The sequence below is a fragment of the Lynx canadensis genome, chromosome B1 (assembly GCF_007474595.2).
Source record: "Lynx canadensis isolate LIC74 chromosome B1, mLynCan4.pri.v2, whole genome shotgun sequence".
Lineage (NCBI taxonomy): Eukaryota > Metazoa > Chordata > Mammalia > Carnivora > Felidae > Lynx > Lynx canadensis.
This window is the reverse complement of record NC_044306.2, coordinates 6,140,732-6,164,900: the sequence shown is the minus strand read 5'-3', so window position 1 is coordinate 6,164,900 and position 24,169 is coordinate 6,140,732. Positions and strand designations below refer to the sequence as shown.

The 24,169-nt window shown below is 48.5% G+C and overlaps 1 protein-coding gene across 1 annotated transcript in view; it reads right to left on the bottom strand.

The window, feature by feature from the left end:
• Positions 1-24,169, bottom strand: part of MCPH1 (microcephalin 1) — a 271,811-nt gene that overhangs the window by 3,287 nt on the left and 244,355 nt on the right. The window contains 1 exon segment of the mRNA XM_030312052.2: positions 10,749-10,986. Within this exon segment, the coding sequence (XP_030167912.1) occupies positions 10,749-10,986 (238 nt within the window).

The window sequence follows — 24,169 nt, the reverse complement described above, 5'->3', positions numbered from 1 at the left end:
AACGTCCAATAATAAGGAGTGCATGGCTTAATTGCACGTCCTCCAATGGTTAGAAAGAACGAAGTAGCTGTATGTGTGTAAAATGGAAGGCTCTCCTAGAGAGAGTCAAATAAAAACTCAAGGAACAATATGTAACCCTCCATTTATAGAAGAACCCTCAAGCAATACACAGGTTTATACACATTTATTTCTATTTAAATATGTCTAAAAAATCTAAAAAACACTCTTCCAGCTTTACTGTAGTATAAGGAAGGGTTGTAAGATCTGGGGACTCTATGTCTGTCTCTATTCCAGTTCTTTGACCGTGAAATCTAGTGTCACCCCACATATCCATGCATCCATTCATTCACTGTGGTGGAGAAAAAGGTTGACTAGAGAAGAAGTTTTAAATTTAGATAAGATAGAACCCTAAGTGTAACCTCACAACAAAGTCTGTGGCTGGCCCCTCACGCTTGGTGTGGTAGGCTCAATTAACCCATGGACTTTTGAAAAATGGTACTTGAGGTACATGTAGTGTTGAGCTTATGCGTATGGTAAGCAAAGCAGGGATTCAGAACGGAAAAGCATTTGACTGCTGAGTGATGGCTGGCAGCCAGGACATCCTTGTCCAGGGAGCCCCTCATGTTTCCAAGTTTCCAAATGTAAACACACCCATGAAAAATGACTTCTACCCAAGTTCGTTTGTCATCTAAAGATAGTCACTCCCCTAATTCCAATGTCATATCATACAAATGGCCCTCAAACACCCCGTATAATGTAACCAATGGTACAGAGTAATGGTTAGAGTAATGCCAGTCTGCCCAGCAGAAAGAGACAGATGGTACATGAGCACCTCCCATTAAATTTGCACTGAAAAAAAAAAAAAAAGACGTTCTGTTTGTATTTTAACAAGGTTTTTTAGCAGGTCTTGGCACAGGTTTATGCACGAGTTAAAGTTTACTGGCCTTTCTTCTGTGTGGTCTGATGATTAGGATAGTGAAGGAACATGCTGCTAGCTATTTTTTATAGTGTGGTGGTGGGCAAGCCACTTTCTTGAACTAAAACTCTAACTGCCAACGGCCAAATGTGGTTAATGGTACTGTGCGCAGAGAGTGCTAGAACCCTCAGAATGCTGTTGGGAGCTTTATCTTAGCTTATCACAATCAGCTGACTATTCTAGGGCTGAAGCATGAGTGGCCATGTAGCCAGACATTCACTCAATCAAGGAGTCAGCTCTCCTACTTAATAGAATGAGGGTCACTCAGCTTCCGGGAACACTCAGGACAGGGTTTTGACACTGAAGGTGCTTTTAGCAGTAGGGATGAGCAGGTTACAAATGACCCTAAAATCCTTTCTCCTAATGAGCCCACAGCTGCCCACTGTGTAATTTTCATCTGTTGATCTCACTTCTCTCTGGAACCACAATGAACAAGACTTCCTCCCCTCTTTCGATGGTAGTCTTGCCAGCTCCTCTTTTGTATGCTGAATAAACCACTATTCCTTCAGTACTTCCTCACGGATCCCGATCTCTCGAAACCTCAGCATTGTCTCAGATGCTCAAATTCAAGTCTAGAGGTCATCTTTGACTCCTCTTTCCTAATATATCACGTGCAATCTATCAGCAAGGCCAACTGGCTCTAGAATTTTTATTTAAAACCTGGCAGCTCCTCACCACCTTCAGTGATATCATCCTAAATGTAACCACCACCATTTATCACCCAAACCACTGCAAGAGCCTGTAACTGCTCTCTCTGCTTCTATTTAAAGATATGTATTCCCCTACTTAAAATCCTATGGTAACTTCCATTTATTCTTAGAACAAAAAAACTAAACTTCTCACCATGGTCTATGAGGGCCTTGAGTGGTCCAGCCTCTGGCTACTTCTCCAGCATCATTTCCAATCAGACACTCCACACTTAATGCCTCTCCTCCTTGTCTACCTTGATCCTAGCTGTTCCTTTGGTCTGAAAGGCCAGTGCTTTAGATCTACACGGGCCCACCCTTCTGTTCATCGTTGGGGTCTTACCTCAAATACAGCCCTTCCGCCAGGGGCCAACCTCACTTTCACTATAAATACTCATACCCTGTTTTCTTCATAGCATTGATCACCAACAGGACTTAAAAAAAAATTATCTTCACTAGAATATAGGTCCCGGGGTGCCTGAGTGGCTCAGTTGGTTAAGCATCCAACTCTTCATTTTGGCTCCAGTCATGATCTCATGGTTGTGAGATCAAGCCCCACATTGGGCTCTGTGCTGCCAGTAGAGCCTGTTTGGGATTCTCTCTCTCCCTCTGCCCCTCACCCACTCATGGTCTCGTTCTCTCTCTCAAAATAAATAAATAACTATTAAAAAAAAATAGAATATAAGTCCCATAGGGGCAAGTATTGTATCTGCCTTGTCAACTCCTATTCTAGTAGTGCCTAGAATATGTTTAGTGCATGATCCGTGCTCAACAAATATAAACTGAGTGAATGACTTGACATATGGTATATTGGAAGGAAATAGCCTGGTCTAAAAGAATGGAGCAGTTCTCAACATTTTTTTCTGTTCTGATATTAGGCTGGAGATGTTCACATATGGGATACTTTCTTTCCCAGAGTATACCAAGGATGTGGGCTGGGTCATAGACAAGATAGTCTAATAGTTTATTCCTAGTATAACAACTTTTGCTTCCCACCCAAGAAATGTGAGTAAAATGACATTACAGGGCTAGCCTTGAATTCACTAGTTTTTGTATTCTGTTTTATATTTATTTACTACTGGGCATAGAATGCTAATGATTTTACTAAGTGGACCTTATAAAGACCAAGGTTGCTGAATCAGTTATAATCATTTCTCGATTCTCCCAGATTTTTCTATGTAAACAAATGTATCATATGCAAAGAAGAGGACTTGTCTCTTCCTTCACAATTCTTATATTTTCTTTGTATTTCCTTTGTGTGTCTCATCTTATCCCTTTGATTAGGAACTCTAGATCTCTGTTGAAATGAAAGAGTAAGAGCAGACATATGTATCACAACAGTCTTCCTTTTTATGGATGAATAATATTCTATTGTATATATAGACCACATTTTGTTTATCCATTTATCCATTGATGGACACTTGGGTAAGACACATTATGACTATTGTGAATAATATGGGTATATAGCCAGAAATGAAATTGCTAGATCGCATAATTTCATTTAATTTTTTAAGGACTGACCATACTGTCTCCCACAGTGGCTGCACCATTTTACATTCCCACCAACAGTGCACAAGGTTCCAATATCTCCACGCCGTCAACAATACTTGCTGTTTTGTTTTGTTTTGTTTTGTTTTGATGGTAGTCATTGTAATGGGTATCCAGTAGCACCTCATTGTGATTTTGATCTGCATTTCCTAATCTGATTAGTGATGATGAACATCTTTTCATGTGCTTCTTGGCCATTTGTATATCTTCTCTGGAGCAGTGTCTAGTCAAGTGAGTACTTGGACCATTTTTTCAATTCGTTTTTTATTGTTGTTGAACTGTAGAATTTCTTCATATTTTTTAAATAGTCATCTCTATTTTTGCAAACATTTTCTCCCATTTCATAGGTTGTATTTTTGTGTGATTGACTGTGTCCCTTGATGCATGGAAATATTTTTTTAAATCTATTTTTACACTTGTTGCCTACCTTGTAGCTTTTTAAAGCAGTGTGCCTTTCTTCCTGCACATGTTCCAAGTCACTGAGACTAAGTGAGCAAGTCAGTCTTTCAGGGATCTCCCAAGCAGACTGGAACAAATAGGGTCTAAATTTGAGGAAAGGAAACCAAGACTGTGGGGCATGAGTAAGGAGCCATAAAACCTCCCTAATGCCATGAACATGGCTTTGCTTGTTTGGGCTTTCACCCGGTTGCTGTAAACGTTTCATTGTTTTCCAGTGCTCCTACAGAATTTGTTCAGACAAAGTCGGTTCTGTTTTGGGTGTTTCGTTTTATTTTGTATTGGTGTTTTTGTGGGGAAGATGGGAGCTTGGATCTTCTTGGTCTGCCATTTTGCTGACATCACTCTGTGCAGGTGTCTTTTTTGATGGGTGGTGAGAAGCACACTTTTGATTATTCACTTCTCTAATTTTTAAAAAATGTTTACTTACTCTGAGAAGGTGTGCACACAAGCAGGAGCCCAGCGTGGGGCTTGATCTCATGAACTGTGAAATCATGACCTGAGATGAAATCAAGAGTTGGACGTTCAACCAACTGAACCACACCCAGGTGCCCCTTATTCAGTTTTTTAAATGGTTGAAATTATTCAGATTTTCTGCTTCTTGAGTCAATTCTGGTAATATTTTCTAGAAATTATCCATTTCCCTATTTTCAAATTTGTTGATATAAATTTATTCAGCAAGCTCTCATGATTTTGAAATATCCTTACAGTATCTGTAGTAGCAGCCGCCCCAGTTTTGTTTGTAGAATTGTTCGCTGGACCCTTTCTCTTCCTTTCTTTCACAACACTGCTAGGATTTTGACTTTTGACTTTCTTCCCGCAAAGAATTCTTTTTTATCTCTCAAAAAACTTACTTTTTTGCTTTGGTTTTATTAATATCTGATATGTTTTTATTATTCATTTCCTCCTACATTCTTGTTGCTATATATTCATTCATTCCCAAGCATCAAAATTTAATAAAAATTGAATAAAAAAATGAGATGATTTAATCCAAGTATTTTTTTCTCTTCCTGAAAAATGGGGAACAGCTTCTTGTTATTTTACTTGGAGGTTGGACCCTTCAGTCACAATCAGTTTCTGTAGCACACAGTTTGAGAATCCCTGCTGTTAGTGGTTGCACAAATGAAGAGAGGCTCTGCTTACCAAGAGCAGAATTAAGATCTTTTCACAAAGGAAGCCTCTGAACTGAGAAGAGGGTGACTAGGAACGCTGGATCTTTAATTCACCGTGTGGTTCGGGTGGAGAAACTCAGATCTCTGTTTCCTCATGGAGAAAAGAAACAGATTTCTACCATGATCTCAGAACTCATTTCCAGCCGTGTAAACAACAGAAATGTATTATCTCACAGCTCTGGAGGCCAGAAGCCCAGGATCAAGGTACCAGCAGGTCTGGTTTCTCCTGAGGCCTCTCTCCTTGACTTGTGGAATAGCTCTTTTCTCTGTCCTCGCATGGCTTTCCCTCTGTGTATGTGCATCCCTGGGGTTTCTCTTCTTCTTCCAAGGATACCAGTCCTGCTGGGTCAGGGCTCCACCCTTAGGATATTATTTAACCTTAAATACCTCTTTAGAGGCCCCATATCCAAACACAGTTCCATTCTAAGGTCCTGGGGTTAGGACTTCAACATTTTGGGGGACACCATTCAGTCCATACAAAAAGGCCTACCACTTTAGGTTCTATGATGCTCAGTATTAATTGGTTAACATGCAACAATGAAGGAACAGAAGTTCCAAGTTCCATGTGCTCCAGTGTTAATTTACTAGGCCAATATGCAAAGACAGCCAGAACTACTGGCAACATCCCATTAGGGGGCTGAGCTTTGAAGTTTCTTTTATGGCTTTACCCTCCTGGCCCAGACGCAGGAGTTAACATGGCAGCACTTGCAGAGGGCTCTGCGAATTTGTACATAAGACACAGTCTTGCGAACCTGTCGAAACCAAAATGCTTCGTGCTGGCATGTAAGTGGCCGTCTGGATTCCCCACACTGATGACTGCATTTCTGGTGATGGATATAAAATGTTGCTGTGGTTACACTATTTCCTGTTCCCAGTTGAATATGTAGCTGATTGTCATGTTCTACTTTGTTTTTTTGTTCCTAAGTGAGGCTTAAAAACTGTGCCTTGGCTAGTAAGGTGCAGAGAAGGGTCTTTCATTTTCCAGTTTGTCTGCCTGTCTTTAAAATGTTTTTTTTTTACTTTTCTATCACTGTTGATGCTCACATCCAGTGACTGGAGGTCAGCTGGCATAAATTTCACAAAGGGGAGCCAAGTGAGACAGGTTAGGAAATTTCAAAGATAATCATCTAGGACCACTAGTTGACCAATGAATGCAATTAAAGGGAAATACACTTTCTGAGCACACTCTTCCCATATCTTTCCAAGGCTAACACGTACTCTTTCAGCAGCTTGCAATTAATTTAAAAAAAGTCACTATATATATTATATATATATACATATATACACACACATATATATTATATATATATATAACATATATATACATACACACACTTTTAAAAAAGCTATATATTTCTTAAAAGCTTATACACACAAGATGTTGAAATTATAAAATTCCACAAATCAGTTTCAGTTTTAGTTCTCATTTATTTCTAGCCTGGTAGAGGTCATCCATTTGAGAACAACTCAAAACAAAAATAATGTGTCTTACTGTCTGAGATTGTGTCTTAAAAGTGTACTGCCACTTTCTGCATGGTTGCTGAACTCCTGGGGGGGGAAGCCAAGGTATGAGCGTGGTATCAGGTCATGTTCTGAGGAGGGGGCAGGCTGGGGACAGACTGGCCCCCGGGTCTTTCCTTTCTCTTCTTCTTCTTTCCATCCTCAGCAAATGGCTTCACCTCCCATCTGACTGGTTCCTTATCTATGCAGTAAAAATGTGGACTACCAGGGACCTGAAGACTCCTGATATTATCTGTTTAATCATGCACCCTAAGGGCTGAGCCTCCCGAGTGGCCTCCGTTTAACAAAATGCCATGTTTAAGAGCATGCATTTTCCTGGGCCTAGTTCTGTGGTCAGCCATCTGGGGAAACAATGATCTACGCTAGCCTGCAAAGGCCCACATGCTATCAGAGATCTTTTTCCTGAAAACAATGACATGCGGAGACATTCAAATCAAATGCTTTTTATAAGTTATAAGGAAATCATGCTGAGGCTAATTTTTTTTCCCCCTTCGGCACCGCTGTTGAGCATAGTACACTATGTTCCCACAATAGCATAAAATGTATGTCTTATCACTTGAACATAGCCCAGACAATAAAAGGGCGCCCGAGACTGGAAATATGTCTTCTGAGAAAGGCCAAACCAGCCTTAAGTGATAACACCAACTGGGGATGAAGAGAGTGAAAAGAAATGATTACAGCACAAAAATTCGCAGACTAGTGATGAATGTACTGGGGTCTCAGGGCTCCCAACCCCTGCCGAAGGCCTCACTTAAGACGCCAGCCAAGTTACTTGGGACTTTCGCGTCTTAGTTTCTTGACATGTAAAATGGGAATTCTACTCTATGGGTGTGCTGGGGGAAAGAAAATTACTGGAAAATGCTTCCATTCCAACGTCAGGTAAAGGTAACATTTTGTTTCCTCGTGCCGGGAATTTGGTTTTTGTTTTCCTGTTTATTTTCATACATATTCAAGTGCCCACAAGTATTTTCTCTCTCAAAAATCCCCATTTCTCCTCCTGGTGGAATGATTCATCGAGAATCTTGGCCTAAGTATACTGCTGTTTCAGGGAAAATGGACTCTGGGGAATGAATTGGGAACATAATCATGGCCGTTCAAACAGCCTCGTTATAAGGCAACTCAGCGTGTGTGAGACTCTCCACGGAGCAAATGAGTAAGACATGGGGAGCCCTGTTTGGAGATCTCGTAAGTTCACACCGTTCTATGCCAGCAGCCAGGAGGGTAAGCTGGCTGAATGCTCCGTGGTCACCGCTGAGCAGCCGCCTCCAAAGAACAAGCTAGACGTCAGGAGAAAGTCTTATACTGGAATAATCATTTGACACTTTTGTTTGTTTTTAAATAGAAATGTTGGATCAGACAGTGAAGGGATAAGAAGGCTTATCTGCAGGAATCTAGTCCTAGGATGTTGGAGGTCTTAGGCAAAGAGACTTTTTTTTGGTGATGTCCATCTTTCCTTCTATCAAAGAAACAACAAAACAAACCAAACTTCTCGGGGGGTTTCTAGTGGCTTAAAAAAAGATAATAATGATGACCTGTCCATCCCTTGTGATTTTATTGTGACTGCATAAACAAAGATGCCACAAAACATAGGAATAAACATAAAGGTCCTAAAAGACAAAACCTTAGGACCTTTATTTTGGAAAGCAAACTGTAAATCCGAAAGTGGACGCAACAAGCTACTTTTTTTTTTTTTTGAGAATTTTTTTCAGACTTTAAGAACTACCCAAAGCAAACTACTCTCTGGCCTCAGGGACTCCATCTTACATGGCAGCGGACCTTCTAGTTGGAACAAATTTAGAGTATTGGTTTCCATCATGTCTCACAAAATAACTTTCAGCTCGGTGCCTTAACATGGGTTTAATTTTAACTTAAAAGGGATTTTAATTGCACAGTGTTTCGAGAATAACGTTGCTGTGTCAGTGGACACTGTCACCCAATGACACGGGACAATGCCCAGCACGCATGAGGATACCCTGCAACTCTCTTGTGCGATCTCCTTCGCCCATCGAGGGAAGTAAGCAGGGCAGAGGTTATTAGTCTGTTTAACAGATGAAGTAAATTAGGTCCGGAGAGCATAGGTGATTTGCCTCCGGTCAGAGCACAAGCCAGTGGCAGGACCCCGACGTGAAAGGGAATGCACTACTCAGGACCATGTTGCTTGTGGGTCTGTGCACGCGTGTAGAGATGTGCAGATGAAATCTCCTTTATGTGCACAAAGCTGGAGCTACCGTAACTCATCTCAAAAAAGAGAAGAACATAAACTCATAAATATTTGAAAAATACACATTCTAATACCCACCTCACCACAGAGGACCGGGTGCAGACCGGGGCAGTGGCCAGAGTCAGGGGGACTCACCTTACGGGTGAGGATTTCACCACGCTGCCGAGAGCCAAGGATTCCAGAACGCACAATACCCGGAAGTTGCCAAGGGCACACGCAGATGGTGTAATCAATGACAAATCAGAAACAGGACATGAATTATGGGAGAGGAAAGAGGCTTGGGCCCCCAGCTCCAGCTCTGAATCTCGGAGAATTCCACAGGGCCTTGTGAAGGTTAAGCGCTGGGGTCAAGCAGGTAGACCTCTGCCTACTAAAAACCCACGCGCAGAGGGGCCGAGGGGCCAAACAACCGGAGGAACTAGCAGGCGGCTGGACCGTGCACGAGGCAACAGGAAGGGGCGACAGAGCTCCCCAGCCTGGAAATACCAATCATGCAGACCCAGACGCTGGCCCTGTACACACGGTACACAGCCGACGCTGAAAAGATTAGTTGTTGATATGGACTGTTGATAGCCATCGTGTGCACAGTTCCGTTAGCTGAACGAGACAGCTGTCTAAAAAGCAAAATTCTGGTTTCCAGTTGGTGTCATTTTGACACACGCACTTTTCTAAAAACAGCAAAACAAGAACCTCTGTTTCAGAACATAGGATGTTTTGAAGGTTATATTCTTGGCATTTAGAAAGGAGTCAACAGCCTCTTGGCTCTTGGACTGTAGCTAAAATCATAGATTTTTTTTTTTTTTCTGAAATAAGTTTCCAGGCAAAAGATAAATTACTCTGCATCAGATAGTAAAAAAAAAAAAAAAAAAATTACTCTTGATTGCCATACTTTCAAAATATATCAAAGGATGACCATCAATCATTTAAAAGATATTCATAAATATCTGTAGTGATCTATGAATAAAACGTGGACACAGTATCTACTTATCTGTTAAAGGATGCTCTCTGGGAAGGGGTGAGGAAAGCCAGGAGTTGGGAATTTAGAGACGAGGGGGGCAAACAGGAGGAAGCAGGAGGAAGACAGGGGACAGAATGCACTTCTCAGGTCTCCAGAAGCCAGGTGAGGATCCCGCCTCAAGGTGCTCACACTGAATTGGACCAGTGAGGGCTGAAGAAGGAAAGGTTTCAGGAGAAACCAACTCTGACTTCCGGCCCCCCGGCTGCGAGAGACGAAATCCCTGTTGTTCTAGTGTCCCCGTCTGTGGGACCTGCTCTGAGAGCCCCAGCAAGCCTGTACGTTCATCAAACCCAGAGCAAGAAGGTTTATCCCCAGAGCGGGGCCCTGAGCACCCCAGCACCATCAGCGCACGAGCGCCGCCCGTCCCGGCCTCCCCTGCGCCGACCCCTTGCTGCCGGTGGAGCCCGCCTCCCACTCCTGCTTGGCCTACTTCTCCTGGACACCGCCCGATCCCCCAGAGCCAGGGTACCAGACACAGCGCGCCCGTCACCACACCGTCAGCCTCCTGGAAAGAGAGCTTCTCTGCACCTCTTCCCCTTCCGAATGGAGTCACGTGTCCAGCACTGTGAATGCCGCACAGCCAGACGTGCACATTGGCTTCCTGTCTTAGGTTTTGAAATAAAAACTATAGCTCCTTTTGTACCGCTCTTTGAGCGGGTGAACAAACGAGTGTCAGGAGAAGCAGGTGATGCTCTGGGGGGGGCGGTGGGGGGGGGGGAGCGGGTCCTGGCAGCCGGGTGCTGGCCCACCGCTCTGGGAGCAGAGCAAGACCAGGGCCCGGGGAGCGGCCATCTGAGCTGAGGGTGGACAGGCCTTAAGGTGTGGGGTAGCTGTGGGCAGGCTGGGCCTTTTTCACACTTGCTAGTGAGGTGAGTCAGGTGACTCTCTGTCCTGGTGAAGTCTACTTTGGCCGACAGTAAAAAGGAGAGTGTCTGGATTGGCTTGAGACCGACAGTCATTAGCGGATTGTGTGAAAGGCAGATGCTTGGATGCTGAGACGTCCATCCAAAAGCCCCGCGGCTACACGGAAGGGGGGCGTGGGCATCGGGCTTCCCCCAGAAAAGCCCATTTGTGTGCCTGGGACCACAGACCCCAACAGCTACTGCGCTCAGAAGCACCCGCCCCGCCATGCCCGTGAGCCGATCCCTACCTAAGATCCATGTTTCTGACAGATACTTGACGGTCGCCCTCCTCCTTCCTTGGGAGGGTCCGATGAAGATGCCGGCCTGGCGTGGGATTCTCGTGATCTGACCCCCACAGAGGACGACCAGTTCCCATAGCTTGGTTCTGGGGGGGTTGCTGGCCGGGGCGATGAACATCACAGGCTGGTCGGCAAACAGGGTTCCCTGGTACTGTCCTGCAGATAAGTGGCGCTCCAGGCGGCAGAGCTGTGGGGCAGAGACAGGGAAGATTACCAAGGCACTGAGTCATGTCATCGTGTAGGGCAGCTCAGATGCAAAGTTCCCTTCCTTTTTCGGAAGAAGAAAAGACTGAATGTAAAGGTGCGCATTCTCAGCTGAATTCTGAATTCCGAGGATCCAGGGGAGGTAATGACATTTAATGATAGTGACAGATAACGAGCAGATAAAATTGACATTTGCTGAAGCAGCTTGCAAGCAAAACTGTAAACAAATTTATAGCCCTCCTCCCCCCCCACCCCCCAAAAAATTTTTAGGTTTTGAATTACTACAAATCGTAAACCAAAAGCTTGAAAAGGAATCAACTGTTGAGTGCGGAGAACAGCACCTGCATCCTGTAAATGCTATTCACGTTCTTTGGGAGGGTGTGGAAGGGAAAGCAGGAGCCTCTAGAAGGCAAGCCCGGCTGCCCTGGACCAGCACCGGCCAGTGCAAGGTGCCTCGGGGCTCCCGCAGCACGTGACTCTCACCAGAACCTCCGGGGTGCCCTGCACCCGGCCCTGCAGTGCCGGCAAAGGGGGAAGGAGGCAACACGGAGTGGAGGTCCCAGACAGAGCTAATCCCCAACACATGAAGCTGCGGGGGGTGGGGTGGGAAGCATCTAGAGGCTTATTTCACTGAGTCATTGTGGAAATGGTGATGAGCAGTATCGGAGACAGTGGGAAACATTTTCAGAAACAACGATGTTAAATTGTTCTCCTTTTGGTCCTGATAAAGTTGTGGTCGGCTGGCTGACCCAAGGGACAGTGGAAGGCCTGCTTACTCTAAACAGACATTTCACTAACTACAGATTAATAAAGACTTCTTTTTAAGTGTAGCTACCCTGTGGGAGATGTTGAGGGTGAACTGTCGTCCACATTTTGAGTATTTTAATCAGCCGATTTCCCTGAGGACAGAACTGAACATTTCAGATACATGGGCTCAGCGAAATTAAGGATTTGGAGTGGAGATATGTGGGAACAGGGATAGAGGGGAGCATCTCAGGGGGACATAACCTGCGTGGGGCAGTGTGGAGGGAAATGCCTGCCAGTCAATGGCTGGAGGCTGGCCCCTGAGCACAGAGAGGGGCCGGCTCTGGAGGTGGGAGGGCAGCAGAGGACCCCTTCCTCAGTCTCCATCACTGACCTTCTTCCACTAGGTTCTCATGCTAAGAAAAGAAATTTCTTGATGAAAAACGTTGCCCCAACAGTAACACAATCAGCCCAGTACACTTAAATATGGCCGTGGAATCAATTCTCTTTACTCATCACCAGTTTTGAATTATGCAGTGTAAGACCTGACATGTAACTCCTTTCATCTGATTGGGTAAGTGGTGCAGGATCCACACAATGTGTGATGACTTTGTTTAATGCTTTTAGTAATTTCCAGCTTCCCTGTGAGATAGGGGGTAGAAAGGGTTTCATTTAATTTTGCAGACGAAGACATTTAGGCGGAAGCTCGTCAAGCTTTGGCTAAATGGTGAGTCAAGCTGCAAGAAACAAGCCACAATCCCCGAACTTGGTGAGTCACTGGACCGTGTTGCATTGTAACCGCAGATCAAGAAATAATCTTACTAAGGTTTGACATAATCATGCATTAAAAAAACTAATTATAAAAGTAGTTGGTAATTGAAATGATGAAGAAGGGTATGAAGTAGAACAAATTCTCCACACTGCTGTCTGTTAATCAAATTCATCCTTCTCCCGTCCTCCTCAGTGGTAGGGCATGATCTCTTTGGGGGGTGCTGATCTGTGCAGGGCCATGTGTTCAAGACAGGCGCCCCTCCCAGACCAAGGTAGGACTCAGGATTGGTCCAGGCAAATCATGGGCATCTCATCTCCCTTTCAAAGGATTATGGCCAATGGGATCTGAGAAGAAGTCTGCTGAGGGCAGTCTGTCTTCACTGATACAAACCAATGCATAAGCAACAATACCTCTCTTATTGGCTGGACTCTGTCATAGTGATAATAGGATATCTGGAATTATTGAAGCCACCTGAGGCCATAAAACATGCTGAAAATAACTGAGTGGGAAGGCCTGGATCTTGGATCATGTTTCTAAGTCACTGGATTGACCAAACCCGGAATTATCCTTTTTCCCTGCCCCCCCCCCCTCCCTCTTTCTGTGTCAGGGGAAAACTTTTTTCACTTCCTCACACTCCTCTTTTGTTAATTTGTGTTTCCAGAAGCACAAAGCATCCAGATGCTGGTCGTCAGGCCCCTGCCACCTACCAGAGGTAACCCCTGTTAAGTGTTTGCTATGTGTTTTTCTAACCTCTGTACAATGTTCACGCACAAAAACATTCAGGAGATGATTTTTCTTTTTTCTTCGTTTTTAAATGTTTATTTTTGAGACAGAGAGAGAGAGAGAGTGAGAGAGAGGGAGACACAGAATCCGAAGAAGGCTCCAGGCTCCGAGCTGTCAGCACAGAGCCCGATGCAGGGCTCGAACCACGAACGGTGAGAACGTGACCCGAGCAGAAGTTGGATGCCTAACCAACTGAGCCACCCAGGTGCCCCAGGAGATGATTTTTCTTAACAACAACAACAAAGCAAGATCAAGTCTGTATCTCGGTATATGGATAAGCAGTAAATCAAACCCATACTGAACCCAATAGGAAAGGACATGTGTAAACCTTTCACATGGTTAGAATGTGACTTGAGTACCTGATTGCTTTGGTTCTTCATTCCCCTCCCACGTTTATTGAGTGCTTACTCCCTACCAGGCACGTGCAAGATGCTGGGGGAGCAAAGAGGATTAAGACATAGTCCCTGACCTCAGTGTAAAGCACGTAATACAAAAGTCAACATATGAAAATACTTCCTCTTATTTATTTATTCAGCTTGAAATTAAAGGAGGCAAAGAATTACAAAGATCTTATTCTTTCCTCAAAATAATTGAGGCTACGTGCATGCTGACTTTCTAATCCTAAGTAAAATAATTTCTGGGAAAGCTTAATCAAGATTTAGGTTACTTAAAATTAAAAATTAATTTGGGAATTTATCCTAGGAATACACTCCTCGATGTATATAAGGACACGCATGGACAGGAGTTCATTGCCATAGAAACGGTGATTGGCAAGTTTTATTTATATTATAAATATGATAGGACACGAGATTCTCCTTGTTACGGAGCTTTCAGCTACACTCATTCTCGAAGCGGAAGGTCTCCAGAATGTGATCCTTCCCCAACAGTCCCCGAGGACAGACTGCCCTGGCTATTGTCCCTGCGAGTCTGTAGACACAAGTTCCTGGGCAGCCTTATCCTGGAGACCACGCTCTGTCTCTGAAGGCACGACGGTAAAACTGGTTTACTGCTGTATGTGCTGTTGCCTTACGAATTCTGACCAGGGCTAGTCAACTTGACTCTCTGGCCCAAAGCACAGTTTTGTCCCCACGGGTACATTCTTGAAAACCAGCTGAGAATTAAAAGGTTACTAGCAGCACAGAAAGCGAAGAGGGCAGCGGAGCATGCCGTAGGTGCCCGAGGACGCCCTCCGACCGCGCCACTTTACCCCGAAAGGCTTTCTCTTAGTTCATGGTTGAGAAGAAAAGCCTCAAACGCACAAATTTCAAAGTTAACATGCTGTGCATTATCCTTACCTTCTCAAGCCCCTTTGCAATAGCCCTTCTTGGCAATTTGTTCTAAATTCTCGTTCCATTTCACACTTTTCAACAAATGCGTGCGACAGATGCTGCCAACTGTAGAAACGGGTCGGGGTGGTGTGGGTGCCAAAGGGGAGCTCACTGCAGGGCTGACTGTGGTGAGCTGTTTCTGTTCTTAACTCAGAGAAACCCTCAGAGAGAACCAGGTCTGTCTACATTGACCTAGGAGTTTCCTGCTAAAAGCTGTTAATTTTTTTTGGAGAATCGTAACTCTCTTACTGGTTCATTTTATCTAACTCCGATGCTGTAATGGTTCCAAGGAGAACCGACACATCCATAGATTGGGTGTATGGGGAAGGACCGGCAACTGATGCAAAATACTGGCTCTTCCACGGGGGTGAGGCGTTCCCTCCGTCAGACAGGATTTAGCTCCTGCCCACAGACAAGATTCATTTGCACCACCAGCCGGTCATTGCGCCTCACAGAGCTGGGAAAGGCTAGGGGCGGTGTGGGCCACGATCGGACAGCCGGAAAAGTGACCACAGTCCAAAAAAGTGCAGTTTTTCAATGAAGCACTCAATTCTCCCTGCAAAGCCCAGGGTATCTGTTGAAAAATCATGGAAGGAAAGGGGATTAGCGGACTCCTCTAGGCTTAATTAGCCTCCACGATAAAACAGGACGGGTCAGTAGTCAGGGTGCATTTGAATTCGGGGTGGATTTCAGAAGAGCTCCCACTTTCCCCACGGAGTCATAAAATCATTACATAAATTAACATTTACGTTGCGTGCGTGTGTGGGTAAAAAGACAAGGAGAGAGCTGACCGAAGACAGAAAACTTTTTCTGCCACAAGCTCTTCATTTGAACTCTGGGTTGTAAAGGATTAGGGACTACAAGGGAAGGGTCTTAAGTCAGTGAAACAAAAAAGGTATGAACTGTGCTTTGTAAAAGGTTGCCTTTGCATTTGTGTCGTCACCAAAAAGAGCTGTACGGATTTAACAGATTTCGGCTCGGAACCTTGCACTCTATTTGCAAGGCAGACCCTACTGTTGACAGAGCCGAGCAATGCCTGTGCCCCGGTGCTTCCAGCTTCCATGACCCCCAGTGATCTACCGCACGGCTGGGAGGGTGTTGACGGCTCACTGACTCCGGGCATGGGTGTTAGATTTCAATTAGTAAATCTGCTTCTCCCTCCAGGTAGAGCTCACCTGGATGATTATTCTGAATCACTGACAGTTTCCATAGGTACCCACAAGCCACGCACAGAAGAGGCACAAGCCCATCATTAGGAAATTCTCACAGCAAAATTCTCTGGTTCTACGTTGGAAGAACCAGAAGCTCAGGGAGGTTGGTTTGTTTTCGGTTCGCCCGATGATGCCCAGGACGTGGTGGCATCAGGCTGGAATAGGCCCCAAAGGCCTGGCCTTTTGCATGACTTCACGGTCTCTGTTCCTCACAGGTAAAAGAGGGATAAAATCCCTAGTCCCACACGGTGTGCAACAAATGAAATAACACCATACCTCTTGCACTTTCTTACATTTTAGCAACAATAATATATAGGAGGGGTCTCATGATGCATGGTGGGTTGTAGTTTTAGTTGGCTGTGTAGGCTGTATAATTCCATAATGTGTTTCAATGCCCCGTGCTTAGGGCGGATATCCAAATCTATAGGTGGGCAAGCACAGAACCGTATGCTACGACAACATGTCAAAGAGAAAATAGAAATATAAAAAATAAACTTTTCCAGCCCTACATTTGCCTATATCCCATTTGTCTTTCAAGGACAATTTATGTGAGAGAGAGAGAGGAGAGAGAATCCCAAGCAGGCTCCACACTGTCAGCACAGAGCCCGACATGGGGCTGGATCTCACAAACCACGAGATCGGGACCCAAGCCAAAACCCAGAGTCAGATGCTTAACCAACTGTGCCACCCAGGTGCCCCCATCCCTTCTCACGGTCCCCTGTGGGAGGCTGAGCCCATCAAAGTGTTCTGTCAGCCATGGCAGCCAGACTAGGAAGGGCACCGAGGCCCTGTGTCTGTTTGTCCTCATACTTCGGTACCAACACCAGAGAGGGCAGAACCAAACAATGAGCCAGTGTCAACTGTGGAACTCGTAGGTGATGGGCGATACAGCACAAAGGCAGAGAACGTCAGCAGTGGGAAGGGTCTGGGAGATCACAGTGACCATGGCTCACACTCTACAGACAAGGAAACCGAGGCTTGAGAGACAACATCCAACATCAGAGACCCTGGCAAAGCTTTCCTGCACTTTGAGACACAAAATCCTCTTACCACTGCCCATCACCAAGCAGCCTGGGGTGGAGGTGCTGAACCCACATCTCCGTCTGTCGCTTCATCTGAGGCTCAGGCTAAGTTCTATAGACATGAAAACGCAAGGACACAGTGTTTGCTTCTCCAGGACTTTCTAGAAAGTACAGTATTAACAACTACAACACAGCATGCCATGTCTTGGAGCGAGAGCCTGACTAGACCTCACAGTGGTAGCTTCTGGCTTGGAGAATGAGTACAAAGATGTTTGCTTGCAGAAAAACACATGGTGGGGTTGCTTCAGGTCAACAGTGTCCAAAAGATCATGCATGCTTGAACAAATAGTTCAGGAGGGACGAGGGGGTTGGCAGGTGACCACAATAAGAAAAACTTAAAAAAATTTTTTTTTAATGTTTATTTTTGAGAGAGACACATACACATAGAATCCAAAGTAGGCTCCAGGCTCTGAGCTGTCAGCACAGAGCCCAACATGGGCTCATGAACCGTGAGATCATGACCTGAGCCAAAGCTGGGATGCTGAACCGACTGAGCCACCCAGGTGCCTCCAAAAACTTACTCTCTAAAAGCATTTAAATCTGTTCCAAGGTAAGGAGGCTGAATAAGCAGAGGCCAGACTAGTCACGATTATACAGTAGTAGACTATCTAGTTAATGGGGAGCCACGAAATCCACGTGTTAGACCACGCTGCAGACAGTAAGGAGATGTGGAAATCAGAAAAAGGGAGACTCAAAGGAAAGAGCTGCAGTAATTCCAACAAGAAATGAAGCAGGGCAGGACAAGACGAGTGGAAGGGCAAGTGTATTCAGGACGGAGCAAGAAGGCAAATTCAACAGGAATCCTGTTGTGTTGGACGCTTCCTATTATAACGGGGGCAGGCTAGCGCCAGAGTCAGTAAGAGAGCCACGCACGGTGCTTGTAGGAAAGCTTCGCCACTGGGGTTTTGAGGCTTTCAATAAATGGTACCTCTCTCTTCTCCCGGTTCAACACCAACTGGGAGACACAAACAGGTGTCGGAGGAGATGAGAATAACTTCCATCGTCCATAAAGCTGACGGAGCATTCTGGCCTTAGACCTACGGTCACGTGGGTTTGCTGGCCCTGCCCTCACGACATCGGATGGACCCACAAAGCAGGCCTGCCACACCCCGAGGGCTTTCCTCAGGAAGGCAGGCAGACGAGACACGGGCGCAGAAGGGGCTGGGTCAGGATGCCCGTCGGTCTCCCTCTGTGGGGCGCTGGGAGGGAGGGAGGGAGGGACAGAGGAGCCCCAGGAACATGAGGCGGCTCCCGGTAAGTCACCTGGGGGTGAAGTCCCCAGGAGCTGCCTCGGAAAACAGATCCTAGCGCCAACCATTTCAGAAGAGGTAGGCCCTAAGGCAACTGGAAACGCAAAATACAAAGAGACGTTTCACCATCTAAAAATGTCAATGCCCACACCTGACCATGTTGAATGGCTTGAACACATGAGAGGTAAAATGAACTGGTCGTCATTGGCACTGGAGACAGAAAACAATGTCTATGGTCCTGAAATTAAAAAGTGTTGTGTTGTTTAATTGTGATGGGATCTGGGCAAATGTCACAACTGTTAAGAAGACGAGGTCTTCAAACGAGACGACCTAGTGACTCCTGAAATTCTGCACAAACCCCTCGATTTGCAGTGACAACCTGTCCTTGACCCTCTCTGGGGTTTCCAAACCAGCTTCTCCGTCCCTAAATGGCCCCCAGCTTCGAGTCTTTCCTGCTCAGGTAGCCTGGCCCATCAACCTCCCTGCTATTGCCTTTCCTCTCGCTGCCTGGTGGCTGTCCCAGCTCACTGTCCCTCACTTGAGTGGTCCTTGGAACACCCGTCCTCTCAAGTCCCTGGACCCCTCCTTCCTGAGGGGCTTTTCTTCACCCCTGGAACCCAAGTCTCCTCCCTGGGATGCCCTCTCCCCTCCAAAGCTTACGGCCCACGGCCCCCCAACCCCTTCACCCATTAGGCGCCCTGGTCCACGCACCGAACGGCAGGAAGGGCTGGGGGCTGGAGGGGGCCACCCCCGGCTGCTCCCACGCGCGGCCCCTCACGCAGTCCCTTCCCCAGCACTCTACACCCTGCCCACCCCACTGCCCTGGATGGACGGCTCTCGCCCTGCTCGGGGCTCCAGCGGGTCACCCTCCTTGCGGCCTCCTGTCACTGAGGACGGTCACATCCGGAAGGGACCCTGTGCCAGTTCCCCGAGGCGCAGCTGCACCTGTTACTGCGGACGGCCCGTCCCTCTGAAGCCGTGCGTCCCCCCCTCACCGGTGGTCTCCTCCTCCGTGCGGAGGAGAGCCACGTGCTGCACGCACAACGGCGCACACGTGTGGTTGTTCCTCCTCCACACCTCCCGTGCTTCCCACGCCTTCCAGACACCCCTGCTTCCTGTGTCCCTTCCCGGCACAACGTGAAAAGGCAGCCCCTGCCCGCCTCTCCTGCCCCTCCTCCCTGTCGTCCACGCGCCTCCCACCAAGACCTCGCAGGGCCGAGTCCTCTCGCAGGATGCTGGGCACACGGCCCCTCCCTCTACCCCATCACCCTCTGTGCTTGGCTGCCAGGGCCCGCCTTCCCTAACTCCCTCCCGCCCCGGGTTGCCACTGCCGTGGACCTCTTGCCCTTCTTCCTGACCTCGTAATGCTCCAGGGACACGCGACTCGGCACGGCGCCCCTTCCTGCGGGGGACCTCAGCCAGCGTCCGGGCCCTACACAGCCCCCGTGAGCCCACGATGCCCGCCCGCATTGTCTCCAGCTCAGCCCTCCTTTCCAGAATCCCAGGCCAGGTGCTCTCTCGGCCTCCCACCTGGATGTCTGACAGACCCCTGACACCCGACCCAGCCTTCTCCCCTCACCTGGGCCTCCACCTGCAGCCGTCCCCAGCTCAGCTTCCGGCCGCTCCCTCCTCCCAGGCGCTGGGGCCCAAAACACATGCCGAGAGGGCCACCCCCCAAATGCACTGTGCTCCAGTCCAAGCCCAGCTCACCCACCTCTTTCCAGGGGTAACGCCTCTCAACCGGCGCCCTACATCTGAATCCGTGCCCCCTTACGGACTCTTCTGAGCAGAGAGAAGGTAAAAAAAAACTAAGTCAGATCACGTCTCTTCTCTGCTCAGAGTGCTGGTGCTGGTTTCATGCAGAAGAGCGGAAGCCCCTGAACGAGGCGGCATGACGCTTCTTCCCACTTGCCTCTTAGCACACTCCTCCTAGCTCACTCCGGTTCCCGCCAGGCCCGTCTGCTGTTCCTGAACACACCAGAATACTCGTGCCTCAGGGCCTTTGCACTGACTTTCCCTTCTGCCTGGGATGTTCCTCCTTCAAGTGTCCACATGGCTAATCCTCTCGCCACATGCAAGTCTTTACTCGGCCGTCACCATTTCCATGAGGCCTGCCCCACCTGCCCTACACGAAATCCCAACGCCTTTATCCTACTTTTTCTCTTGCCACCATTTTATCGGCTCCTGACGTAACGTACAATTCATTCCGTTTCTCATGCTAGAATCCACGGGCAGAAATCTTCGTTTTGTTCAATGACACATCCCTGGCACCTAGAGCAGTGCCTGGCGCTGTGGAGCACTGTGTTTGGGAGTCTGATTTCAGGGCAGCTTGTACTCCAGCTAGGGAACCCAGGCTGACTTCCCTCCCCGGGGGCGGAGGGGAGGAATCAGGGCAGCAGTGACAAGGCCAACAAAAGGGGCAGAGACCGGGGAGGGTGGGCACTCTGGGAGGAAGTTCCACAGAGCAGTGCGACCCCCGAAGGAGGAAGGGGTGGAAATGCACAGACGAGAGAGGGCAGAGGACAGGCCGGCTGGGGGACCGGGCGGAGGTGACCTCTAGCGAAGCTAGAATGGACCCTGCAGAGGTAGCACTGGGAGGGACTCCTGTGGTGCTGGAACAGCAAGTTGTGGGCAGGGTGTCAAGGAGCAGGCTCGCGGACAGAGCCGAGAAGGGGGGGCGAGTCTCAGGGGGGCCGGGAAGGCGAGAAGATCAGAGCTGCTGACGGGCAGCACGCAGAGGACCAGGAAGGGGGGGCTTCCGAGGGGCCCTGGCCAGGGTGGCGGGAGCGGTGGTTCCCCAGAGCGCTGGGCTGGCTATGGGGACAGGCGTGAGGCCGGGGAGGGGCAAGCTGGTTAGTAACCAGACCGACGCTCCTGTCAGTGGCTGGCACAGAGAGGTTAAGAGGACTGTAGCCAGCACTCCCCAGACTCTGACTGATGGCCTCCCGGGCCTCGTGGCGGAGCCCAGAGCGGCCCTTGCACCGAGAGTAACTTTCCTTTCCAGTCCCCTGCAGCCCTTCTACGCACTCACACACCGGCTGGCTTACTACTGATACGTCTTAAATGCCCTATGGGTAAGCAAACATACGGCAGGAAAGGTCGGGGCGCGCAGCTCAGTGCGAGCAGCCCGGCTGCAGCCGCGACGTCTAGAAGCCGTACATTTAGGATGAAATACTCTGGCACTAAGAGGGATTAGCTGCGCCCAGCTTTTTCACTTTCCCGATAAGCGGATCCAGGCCTGGAGAAGTGAGGGGCCCGAGGCCACACGGTGCAACAAATGGTCTGGAAAAGAGGAGTCCAGGACCTGTGCTGCGAGTTTCGACCTCACCTTCCCACACGCTTCACCGAGAGCGACGCACGGGGCTAGGGTGGCGGGGAGGACAGCAACTGTGATAAAACGTGGACGGTGCCTCGAGGCACATCCCGCTCTGCCCCGTTGGGGGGCCGCTCTGGGCTGCAGAGCAGCAGGGGCTAGTGGTGACACTGCCCAGGGGCGTGGGGACAGGACAGGAGTGCGCGTGGCCACGCGGTTAAGGCACGGGGAACGGCACCTGACAGGAGCACCCGCATCCGGCCTCAGTTCTCAGCAGCTTGGGCACCGCTGACGACAGCGTCCCCGCCCTCTGAGACGTCTGGTCCCCCCAGCCCTGGGGCGTGTCGCCCTGGCTTTCTCCCTCGGCCTGCACCCATCGTCCTCCCCGGCCCCAGGTCCTGAGAGTCCCTCCCTGCCCGCTCTCCTCTACCTCCCCATGCAGCTCGAGTCTTCCTGCCAGTGGACCCCCAACATGCCCCACTTAGCGCTGGTCTTCCCTCCAGCATCTGGGACCCTATAACCGACCGCCTGCCGGCCTCTCTTTCTGGAAGATGAGCACGATTAACAGGCACTGGGCACCCGCCATACCTAAGACTCAACTCATGCTCTTCATTCCCAAGCCAGCTCCCTCTAAGCAGTAGCGAACAGTTGCCAAGAGCCCACCGTGAGCAGGCGGGTAAGCAAGGTACGAATGAGCTCATTTAATCCTTGAAGCAAGCACACGAAAGGGACGCTGGCCGCTCGCACTTGATACAGGAGAGCGAGGCGGACCAGGCCAGCTGCCATGAGGTCACACAGCTGGGAGGAGGAGGGGCTCGGAGTCCAACCCAGCGAGCCGTGTTCCTGACGATTACATAATACCACTTGCAGAATCTCCGCAAACGCAACCAGCCCCCTGGTCCCCGCATCCTCTCCGCCCAACTTATCACCAAGTCTTTGGGTCCATCCGCTTATCTGCAGGGGTACAATCACCACCCCAGCCAAGTCGGAGTTATTTCTGTCCTGGGTGACGGAAGTAGCTTACAAACTGGGTCGGGATCCGCCGGGGGTCCGCTCTTGTGCCCTCATACGGCTAAGTGCATCTAGTATACTCCTCTTGAGTTTATGGCCCATATGTACACCTGGGCAACCCCAGACACCACCGAGACCCTGCACGTTTCCAGCACTCCAGAGGGTCTCCCCTCCACTTCCGCAGGGACGGCACCCCCGGCCAGAGACGGCCACTATTCTGAGCGTGGTTGGTCATGGGTGACAGAGCTCTGTTCGACTACTGAACTAGAGAAATGGAGACATGTGGTACGTACCCGTTTGTATCTGGCTTCTTTTGCTTAGCACATAGAGCACATATCCTCCTAAAACCCTCTAATAGTTTCCCATTGCTTGGATGGGAAAAAACAAAACTTAAATGGTCTACAAGACCTTCCACGACCCAGCCCCTCCTGTTATCTGCCGCTGAATCTGGCGTGACCCTCCCCTTCCTCTCTGCTCTACTCAACAGTCTCCTTCCAGCCTCAAATGTCCTTGCTGCTCCATTGTGGCCACAGGGCCTTCAGACACGCTGCTGCCTCTGCCTGGATGGCGAGTCAGTCCCTCGCTCATCAGCTAACTCCTACTCATCATCTGGATTTTGGTTCCGCGTCATCTCTTCAGGGAAGCCCATGTTATTCCCCTGCTAAATCGAATCTCTATCATCCTTTTTTTTTTTTTTTTTTCAATGTTTATTTATTTTTGGGACAGAGAGAGACAGAGCATGAACGGGGGAGTGGCAGAGAGAGAGGGAGACACAGAATCGGAAACAGGCTCCAGGCTCCGAGCCATCAGCCCGGAGCCTGACGCGGGGCTCGAACTCGCGGACCGCGAGATCGTGACCTGGCTGAAGTCGGACGCTTAACCGACTGCGCCACCCAGGCGCCCCTCTATCATCCTTTTAATAAACATTCAGCACTTCTTAGGGGCCAGCCACGGTTCTAAGAGTTTGATAAGTACTAACTTATTTCATAGTCATAAAAATTCTGCAGGGTAGTTACTATTCTTATCCCTGTCTTCCAGAGGAAATAACTTGCCGAAGGTCACAGAGCTGAAGGGTAAGGAGCCAGAGCTGGGAGCAGTCCATGCACCCTGGAGACCTGTCCTTCCCCTGGGGTCACACAGCTTCTGTGTCCTCCCCACATTGGTACCATTTACGCCAGGGACATGGCCCAGGGGCTGGGGGCTCTCGATAAATGCGTGAGTGAATGGGTGTAGGCCATTATCTTTAGAGGACAGACCTCAGGTACTGTCTACCTAACTGGGGCTGTACCTATGCATGTGCACAGTAACCCACCCCGGACCCCCCTACCTACAGGGTTGCTTTCCACAGTTCCGGTTGCCTGGGGTCAAGTGCAGTCCCACAGCAGACCACCCTCCTCTCTGTGAATGGCCAGAAGGTCAGGAGTAGCCCAACGCCATGTTACGTCTACACCACCCGCCTCACTTCATCTCATCTCTTAGGCTTTTATCATCTCACAGCATCACAAGATGGGTGAGTGATAGGATGCTTTGAGAGAGAAGAAAGACCACATTCAGGTAACTTCTATTACGGCATATTGCTGTGATTGCTTTTATTAGTTACTGTTGTTAATCGTGTACTGTGCCTAATACATAAATGAAACGTTATCATAGGTACATATGCATAGGAAAAAAC